Source organism: Nicotiana tabacum, chromosome 9 (genome assembly GCF_000715075.1).
Source record: "Nicotiana tabacum cultivar K326 chromosome 9, ASM71507v2, whole genome shotgun sequence".
Lineage (NCBI taxonomy): Eukaryota > Viridiplantae > Streptophyta > Magnoliopsida > Solanales > Solanaceae > Nicotiana > Nicotiana tabacum.
The window spans coordinates 45240987-45251129 of record NC_134088.1 but is presented as its reverse complement, the minus strand read 5'-3'; the positions used below and the strand labels follow the sequence as shown (position 1 = coordinate 45251129).

The 10143-nt window shown below is 35.5% G+C and overlaps 1 protein-coding gene across 1 annotated transcript; it reads left to right on the top strand.

The window, feature by feature from the left end:
• The first annotated feature begins 303 nt into the window (after window positions 1–303).
• Window positions 304–8734, top strand: LOC107782325 (3-hydroxyisobutyryl-CoA hydrolase-like protein 3, mitochondrial). The gene is made up of 10 exons (XM_016603201.2): window positions 304–583; window positions 1949–2050; window positions 2250–2314; window positions 3944–4078; window positions 4155–4251; window positions 6517–6646; window positions 7312–7490; window positions 7616–7740; window positions 7883–7984; window positions 8302–8734. Exons 1-10 carry the CDS (start codon window positions 478–480, stop codon window positions 8398–8400), a joined length of 1140 nt encoding a protein of 379 aa, XP_016458687.1. The 5' UTR covers window positions 304–477; the 3' UTR covers window positions 8401–8734.
• Window positions 8735–10143: the final 1409 nt, after the last annotated feature.

Sequence of the window (10143 nt, the reverse complement as noted above, 5' to 3'; positions counted from 1 at the left end):
AAATGAAAAGATTTAATTATTGCCTGTAATAACAAATTTTTGAGATTATTTATTTACTTATAATATTAACTATTAAATAAATCTATTCATGTCCTTATTCGTAATTTGATATTTAAAAGCACTTTCTGAAAAGTTTGGCCAAACACAAATTATTGCTCAAAAGTAATTTTCAGACTGATTAGCGAAACACAAACTACATCTTTCCAAAAATACTTTTTTCAAAAGTACTTTAAAAAAAATACTTTCCAAAATAAACTAATTTCTCAGGATAGCCAAAGATAAGTTTGTAACTTTTGCCGCGGGTGGGGTTGGGGAGATAGTAAACGTAAAATGAACCAAAATGATCACTGAACAAAACCACCGGCTTGCTTTGTTCAGTACATAAAGTAGGCTTGCTTTGAAAAGTAAGTCAAATATCTAGGTCGAACCACCACTCTCTCTCTCCGTAATACCTAAATCCTTCTCCCATACGAATTGATGATGGCCACCGGCGCGGACGAATTCGTGAAAGGACATATCCACCCCAATGGCGTTGCCGTTCTCACTCTCGATCGTCCTAAAGCTCTCAATGCCATGAACCTTGGTCAATTTTCACTTCCTTTTTTTTGATAAGTTACTCATATTTCACCTCAGTTTTACTATAATTTTTTATTATAATGGTTCTTCTTTTCCTAGAAATCATCCAAACTAGCAAGCCAATAGATTCATAATTTCAGTTCAGACAAGTGACTTGTGATTGAGTGATAGATTGATTGTTTGACGACTTACGGTGATAAAGGGGATGGAATTAATTTTGAATAATATAAGTTTGATATTCCATCTAGAATGAGTGTGTTAGAGCATGGGGGTTCAATGTGAGAGGTGCAAGGCTAGGAAGGAAGCTCAGTAAAATTTATCTGTGTTACTTTAGTATGTATTACAGTAGAACTCGGGTTTCATTTCTGAGATAATCACTCAACTATCCAAAATTATGGACTAAAGTCACTTTTCTTTCGTTTGTATTCATGGCTTTACTCTAGTCCTTAATCTCGTATCCAATACTATTTTATAAAAAGTAGAAGAAAAATCGGGAAAAAGAAGCATACAGGTCATCGAAAAAAGAATACAGGTCACTCTAGTCCTTATTAGTCCTCTTTTGATGATTTTAAAAATGAGGACATGACTTTGATACAGAAGAGAAGAATGTAATTTCCACTGGTGAATATATATGCTATACCACATGGCCAAGATTAAATTTAGATTCTGTTTTTGACACTCATGCATATTTAATTAGTATTCTGATGCATGACCCTTGATAGGAAGTTGTGGAGGTCGAGCATTAGGGTTGCGGGTTAGGAGATAGGAGGCTAGTCTGATAGTGTTTTGTTTTAGGCTGCTAGTGGCTCCAGTTGTGTCCTTAGTACTTCATTAGGGTTGTAGGTTAGGTTGTAGGAAGCTAGTCTGGTAGTGTTTTGTCTTAGGATATTAGTGGCTCTTGTTGTGTCCATATTATTCAATTGCGTTTGTAGTACTGTGCCATTGTTACTGCTTAGTGTTATTGCTTTTCTCTCTATTTTTTGGTTATTACGTTGCTGGTGTTATCTTTCTGGATTCCTTTGTTGTTACTGCTGCACTGTCTCATTCCATCTTCTTGTGCCGAGGGTCTATCGGAAACGGCCTCTCTACTCCTCCGGAATAGGGGTAATCCGGAATAGGGGTAAGGTCTGCGTACACACTAACCTCCCTAAACCCCACTTGTGGTATTTCATTGGGTTGTTGTTGTTGTTGTTGTTGTTGTGGTTGCATAGTTTTATCAAGTAAGTAGGACAGGAATTATAGGAGGAAAAATCAGAATACAATAATTAATAGATACTATTATTTTTTCCTAGAAGTATGAGAATTAATATGCTACATCTTCATCTAAGTAGTTTGATTTCTGTTTAACTCATGCTTGATTGATATGACTCAGATATGGACATCAAGTACAAGGGTTTCCTGGATGAGTGGGAAACAGACCCAAAGGTCAAGTGTATTTTGGTTGAGAGTAGCTCGGCTCGTGCTTTTTCAGCAGGTAACAAGTCAAAAGTCATTCATTTACTGGATGGATACTGGCTACTATCTTATCTGGCATATTTGCGGCATCTAGTTCCTGAAGCAGTCTTGTCATTACATCATTACTCATTTTTGATAGAGCCTCCTATCCGCAGCTACAGTACATAGTTTGACACGTTCTAGTAAGATTTGTGGGTAACCATTCATTGCTGATGCAGGGATGGATATTAAAGGGGTTGTTGCTGAAATTCAAAAGGACAAAAGTACACCTCTTGTGCAAAAGGTTTTCTCACATTATGAAATTTACCCTATAATTGAACTCAGCATGTCATTCTCTTCTGCTCTGTAGCTTAGTCTTTGTTGTTTGTAGTTTCATTTGATGATATTGTCTTGCTGAGTTCATGCTGCTATGCTGATGCATAACAGAACTGTTAGTGGTTGTTAAATCTTTTAGTGAGTTTACCTGCAGGGGTGATCAAGCTAGGTTTGACCAAAAAATGGCAGTCAGATAAGATTAAGGTCCTTTATTGTCCCTTTAACATGCACAAAATCCTAACAAACTGTGGTAGTAGATGTACATACACTAGCTGTATATTTCCAAAAAATAAAAATAAAAAAGAATCAGAATACCCGGTGTCTTTTCTAGTTTAGGTCTTAGTAAAGTGGTATGAAAGCGCCTTTGTCTATTATTATGAAATCATTATTTCTGTACGAATAGGAGCTGGGTTTGTCATTCTATCAGTTAATTGACTGATGGTTGTGCCTAAGCCTTTTAGACTTACATTTTTTTAACTTTTAAAGTATGGAAAAAATTTTGGGGAGAAAAAGATTTGGGAAAAGTGTGAAATGGTAGATTGTCTGTTGATCTATTAATAATTCAAATAGTAATAGTATAGCTTATCAGGTAATTTCATTCACAATGGAGACAAATGGTGTAGCTAGATTCGAAAGGTTAAAGTTATATAGGCTTTCGTCAATCATCACTGACCATTCACATCAATATTGATTGCTCAACAAGAATTTACAGCAAATATCTAACATAGATGAATTTTACGTAGCTTGAATTCTTGAAGTAAACTGGCAGTAAGCTTATGATGACTTGGCTGCCACAGGACATTCAAAAGTTTCTCCTCAATGTCCGTCCTATAATAACAATGTTGAGCCATTTGATAATTGTGCATTCTTTAAGTAGGTCTAGTTGGTGTTTTGTGATTAGTTCATGGTACTGTTCTTAATTAAGTGATGCCTGTTTCCGCAAGCCGATATTTTATGACTGCAGAATATGCTTTTTCTCCTTTGAAATGCTTTTCCTCTTTAAAATTTGGGGCTTTTCTTTTAGCTTTTATCTTTGGAGTTGATAGTTGCACTTAATCGTGCGCAACTGGATGGTGTGCGTCATGTTTCTAAAAATTTCTCTTTGAAAAAAAAGTTTTTGATCTCCTTGTCAATATTTTTTTGATTTATAGTTCTTCGTTTTACATATGCATGTGCCATTGACAACATGCGTGCTATGTAAAGAGGGAAACTAATGCTCTGTCTCAGAGACATTTCCAGCTATGAACCTCTTTAGCACCACAGTGAGTCTGTGACTTGCTCTACTCTTGTTCTTCCACCGATTGCAACACCATATATCAGTTTTGCAATCCTTTTGCGTGATGCCTAAATATGTTAATTTTTATGGATATGTTCTTGTTAGATAGTTATGTAAATAACGTGAATTAGTCCTAGTCGCACATAGAATAGGAGTAGGATATGTATTGTATAGATAGGGCTCATTGTATTTTAATTGAATAGAATATCAATAATATATTTTTCTCCCGTGCTTTCTCACAATTTTGAAGTGAATACTGCAGCTGGGTTTGTCAGTAGGCCTTTCAGAAAATTGAAATATGTGTTCCTTCTTTATGTTCAGGTATTCACAGCAGAGTATTCTCTGATTTGTAAAATATTCGAGTACAAAAAGCCTTACATCAGCTTCATGGATGGCATAACAATGGGCTTTGGCATTGGCTTATCAGGTCACGGTAGCTACAGGCTTATCACAGAGGTATTTTCCCACCTTGTATGGAGACTACTCGTTGTTGCAACTATGATCTTATTTATACCTCTTATTATTGTTTCAGAGGACTGTTCTAGCTATGCCAGAAAATGGAATCGGGTTGTTTCCAGATGTTGGTTTTTCTTATATAGCTGCACATAGTCCTGGCAAAGGGGCAGTTGGTATGCGTTTTCTCTTTCTGCTGAGGAAATCGTAATAATGGAAGATTAATTAAAAGAGAGTTGTAGTTTTAGCAACTCCTATTACTTTTGGAGAAATAATAAGCAATACTTCTCTCCATACTGTAGATGGAGTTAAACTGGGTTCCTAGAACTCTTCATCTTGTCCATGAAGACTTTAAAATGTATTAAATAGCATCTGAGTGCTAAAGTTTCTAAACAGTGCATGTTGTCAGCAGTCTGTACTTGGTGAGTGCTATTAAATGGCACCTCTATAACTTAGATATAGGAATTATAATTCTCTCTGTATGCCGTCTGATGTTAATTTTTTCCGTTTGTGATTTCTAGGAAAAATGAATGCGAAGTTTCATCACATTTGTGTCCGGATAAGACTATTAACTGCCTATTTATTAATTTTGTAGTATTTGGCTAGTTCTTGCTTCTATCTCTGTCGTTATGTTTAGATTGCTAATATCATCAATAAAGGGCAAAAAGAAAAGAATTTGATTGCTTGGGAAATCAATACTTTTGCTGTATTTCTTGCAGTGTTTTGCAAGCACTCACAACTCTCCACTAGGGTGTTATAAACTAACAGATCCATTACTTATCTATTTAGAATAAATTCTTTTACTCCTATATTTTTCAAAGAGGAGATTACACAGTACATGGCACATCTTCAGCTCACCAATGACATGACCCTAGATAGGAGAGCATGGTGGTCGAGAATTAGGGAAGAAGGTTAGTAGGTAGTCGAGCGATTTTTCTCTTTTTTGTAGGAGAGCATGATTCTAGTTTAAAACACCTTATCCGCTCCCTCTCTTCCTTGTCACTATCATTATTATTACTCTATTATTACTTTATTTTTCAATTTTATCATTACTGTTTTTCTTTTACTTTGGTTATCTTTACTATTTTTGCTGTCAATACTTCCTTCTCTTCAGTATTTTCATAATAGTATTTTACTCCTGTATTTTTCAAACCTGTTTTGAAGACACTTTTCTTGAGTGGGGAGGGTCTATTGGAAAGAGCACGTCTACCTCACACAAGTTAGGGGTGGGATTTGCGTACACTCCTCCACCCAAGACCCCGCTTGTGGGATCACACTGGGTAATGTTGTTGTTGTTGTTGTTGTTGTTGTTGTTGTTGTTGTCGTCTCATATCCAATTCAATTTGAAAATCACCATATCCAGGTTACCAATATCAATATTTAACCATGATAATCTATATATACCCATGCCAATGGAATAAAAATACCTCGAAACATAAAAATGCTGGGAGCGGCTCTCTTGCGGCACCAGATCGCTAACCACTTCGAAAACTGTGCTGGTTTCCTCTTAAGTTACTACCAAAAGTTCTTGTTACTTCTCTGTTTCTACCCTTTCTTTTTCGTTCTTTTGAAACTTTGTTAGAGCTTCTACTCCAATGCTGTGTTTCCCCTCCCGAAATCCTTCAATTATTGTTTAAAGTCCATGCTCCTTTCAGTGCCGTCTCTTGCTCCCATCCCTACTTCTTTTGTTTCTTGTTGATTTCACGGCAATGGGCCTTAGCCCAAATATGATTTTTGTTTGTTTTTTCTCTAATGACATAAGTGCCCTTATTAAATAAGGGTTATTACAGTAACACACTTGAAATGAAGAGAACAAATACATAAATTTTGACTATTGTCCTCAGAGAACACGGATATGGCTCTTCCTTCAAAGTTACCAGGTGGATGCTTATATTCAAATTTAATATGATCTAAGGACTATGAAAGGGTGTATGTTATTGTGGACTCTTTTAAGTTCTCTGCTAAAAAGACAACCACAATGCATCATTTGTTCAATTGCTGGTGAAATCCATCCTTGGTCATACACAAATGATAATCTTTTGATCATCCAAGTTGTGGTCAAAGCTTGATGTTGAACAAGATGGAAATCTCTTTGAAATGGAGGAAGCAATGATAATTAAATTCAAATTCATATGTGGTGCACACCCATGTTATTTTATTTTGGAGGAAGAAAGGGTCATATGTCAGGTGAATTTGTTTCTGCATCAGTGTCCTAATAATCCTTTCCTTTTCATTGTAAGTTATTAAAACCTTTGGTTTTTTTTAACTCTAGTAAAAGGAAAAATATTTCAAGTGAGAACCTCCTATCTCATTTTCACCTATATTGTGTGGGTGGTTGTCAGATTGAGATGGTGAGAACTATTATATGTGTGTCCATTATCCCACAAGTTTTTTCTGCCCATGCTCTTTCCTTATTCGTTCGTTTAATTTATTTATTGCAGGTGCTTATCTTGGACTGACTGGAAGTAGGATATCTACACCTGCTGATGCACTGTATGCTGGTTTGGGAAGTCACTATGTTCCTTCTGCAAATTTGGATACATTGAAAGAGGCTTTCTTGGCGGCTACCTTGTATGTCTTAGCATTTCCTAATGAACTAATCTATGTTCTCTCTTATAATATGAACATGGAAGCACCAAATGTCAACCTTTAATCAACTTTTCAGAGCTATGTGACGTGCAGATCCTTGGCCTTTAGTCTTTTCATCTTATTTATGCCGATGGAATTTGATGATGATTTTGCACTTAATTGTTACATGTATGTTAAAATTTTGCTTATCATGATTAGGGAGGGATAGCCTAACGGAAAAGGCCCTCCACCCCCAACGAGTTTAGTGGTTCGAGTTACCAAGGGAGTTAATTAGGAACATCACTGTTGCGCTCCTAGGTTGAGGGGTTTTCTTTGCGGGGCGGGGGAATACCATGTATAAAAAGATTTTGTCATTTCATGCATCTCTCTTGAGTTGTCACTTTGATCTTTCAACAATTTTTCTTGAAAAGATTCCACAAGTTGGGTATAGTTTTTTGTCCGTGTGTTAGTGGGAACTTATTTTAATATCTATTGCTTGTCTCTAGTGGTTACTTCATGAGTCACATTTGGTGTCCTATTGCAAATTCTTCAGATTATTGATCCTTATTCCTTAGGATAAATACTTTTTATTGCGTTATTGGTACAAGACATTTCAGTGGTATGTTTGAAGTTTACAGATGTTCTATGACTTATTTATTTCGAAATAGCTCTCAGGATCCGGACGAAGAGATCAAAATACTTCTGGCAAAATACAGTACTGACCCTGATTTAGAATCCCGTTTGAAGTCTCTTTTACCCAGAATCATTTCAACATTTGGTGGTAATAAGTCTGTTAAAAATATAATCGAGGAGCTTGAAAATCATCAGTTAAGTGCGGATACTTTGGGTATGATTGTTCACTTGGCTTTTCATCCATAAATGAATCAGATATGCTTTCCAATTTATACATGCGCAAATCAATAAACACTTGTGGGGTACTCTTTTTCATTTGTTAGTTCATCTCCTTGGCAGTGGCAGAATGGGCTAAGGATGCTCTGCAAGGGCTAAGAAAGGGGGCTCCCTTTTCTCTTTGCCTCACCCAGCAGTACTTTTCCAGTGTTGCATCTGCATGTGGCAAAAATGAGAATACAACTAAGGTTAGCCTCCCTCGCATTGTGCTTTTTTTTTTTAAACAAAAAAGGTACAGTATTTTTCTTCTTTCTTGAAAAATTCACGATTCCTTCACTTCGGATAGATCTTTAAACTTTTCTGCTTCTTTCTGCCATTCCCAACACGCAGCTCCCTGGTGTTATGAGAACTGAATATCGCATTGCTATAAGGTCTGTTCTACGCAATGATTTTGCAGAAGGTGTCCGTGCTATCTTAGTGGACAAGGATCAGGTTGGTTTCTAGTTTTGCAAGCCCATGACAGTTGAATGTGTTAATGTTTGACTGTTTCTCAACCCTGGTGGTGCATTTTGTGAGAGGATATTCCGTTAACTAGTTTAAGGAAGAGATGAAGAGTCATCTTCTTTTAAGCCTTGATGAGAGTACCTTATGTACTTTTTCCTTTCTGATGATGGAAATCAGTTGTCATGTTAGACGGTGTATTGTAGGGTTATGAGTGAAGATTTTGTAGTCTTTTAGAAGTAAAAACCTTTAATGAAGGTTTTCTAGTCTTATAGAAGTAAGACCTTTAATGAGTTTGCTTTCTGCAGAACCCAAGATGGAATCCTTCCAGCTTGGAGGAAGTGAACCTCAATGAAGTGGAAGCTCTCTTTGAACCTTTGAGCCTTGAAGTTGAGTTGAATGTTTGAGGTTTGCCAGGACATCTTTACTGTCTTTCCAACAGTTAAGAGTCAAAATCTTTCTTCCTTCCTTCTCTTTAGATTAATAAATATGATTCCCCATGCTTAACATACAAAACGTTCTGTGAGGTGACTAATGGCTCCGTTAAGATTCCGATGTTATTTGCCATTTTCGATCTATTGGAATTTTAGGTGCAGCTGGTAATAAGTTTATAGCATTCCGGTTGTACGACTAAGATTGGATAAAATTAAGTATTCGGATCCATTAGATTGAGGTCATACTTTGTATTTGTTATTCCGTCTGTTTCGATCTTATATGTTCTTATTTGTTTAAAAAAGAAAAGACGTTCTTTTTTATTTGCAAACTTTAATTTAAATTTTTTATTTTACAATTAATGATATACACTTGTAGGCATATAAATGTCACAGATAAGATTGCAAGCTCTAATAATACTTTTGTTGTGTCAAAAATCTTATTTTCTTTTATAAATTCGATTTCCAATCAAATATTGCAATACAAAACATAATGAAAGAGATTAGTTTCAACAATGTGCAAATAGCAACTGAAATAACCAAAATGCCCTCCAATGAACTGTGTTGACAAAGGGCTTGGGTCTGAGTCATGAGAATGAAAAAAGATCCATTAGATTGAGGTCATACTTTGTATTTGTTATTCCGTCTGTTTCGATCTTATATGTTCTTATTTGTTTAAAAAAGAAAAGACGTTCTTTTTTATTTGCAAACTTTAATTTAAATTTTTTATTTTACAATTAATGATATACACTTGTAGGCATATAAATGTCACAGATAAGATTGCAAGCTCTAATAATACTTTTGTTGTGTCAAAAATCTTATTTTCTTTTATAAATTCGATTTCCAATCAAATATTGCAATACAAAACATAATGAAAGAGATTAGTTTCAACAATGTGCAAATAGCAACTGAAATAACCAAAATGCCCTCCAATGAACTGTGTTGACAAAGGGCTTGGGTCTGAGTCATGAGAATGAAAAAATCTAGGTAAGGAGTGCTTCTCCTTCTAGGTCTTCGGCAGCATGATTTCGAATTAGCGTTGTTCTAACGAAGGTATCAAACACAAGTAAGAAACAAGAAAAAAAGCACTCCAATCATATAAAAACTCTATTAAGCAACTTTTGGACCTCAATTACATTGTACCATTTCTTTTTATGAGCTTTGTTATAGAGTTGGCCTGCAACTAGAGTTGATGTAATGTGTATCTGCTTAATGTTAACCGTTTAGCTTTTGTAGATTGTAAACCTTGATTAGTTTCTCTTTACAGCTTGCGGGCAAATATAAGAGAAATTTTCAGAAATCACTATTGTTTAGTGGCTATTAATTTTCTATAGCTACCATATACCTAATTACTTCCTATAGCTATCTTTTTAGTTGTTATGGTAATGTATTCGATGTATTCAAGCTATTGTATTCATGAATACAATAGGAAAACTCGGTTGAAAAACTGGAAAACACAGTTGTACGTTTATGTATTCAGGTGTATTCGCGCCATGTATTTATGAATACAGTAACTCAAAATCAACGTAAAAATAGGTCCCTCCAGCTGTTTAAAAACGGAAAGTGGATCAATTAACGTGATACTCTCCTAATATAACTCAACAAACACCATTAAAACACGCAACATTATCAATCCAATGTATGGGAAGATTTTGCAAACGACAAACACCAAAAAATAGAGAATTTTGCTATTCCCTGGTATCGTTCGATAATTTTTCT

Bases quoted from the DNA above. Each gene is read 5' to 3' on its own strand.
- LOC107782325 (XM_016603201.2), top strand. From the start codon at position 478: ATGATGGCCACCGGCGCGGACGAATTCGTGAAAGGACATATCCACCCC. The intron at 4,079-4,154 runs GTATTTTCCCAC...TTATTGTTTCAG, and splicing joins GCTACAGGCTTATCACAGAG to AGGACTGTTCTAGCTATGCC. The intron at 4,252-6,516 runs GTATGCGTTTTC...TATTTATTGCAG, and splicing joins TCCTGGCAAAGGGGCAGTTG to GTGCTTATCTTGGACTGACT.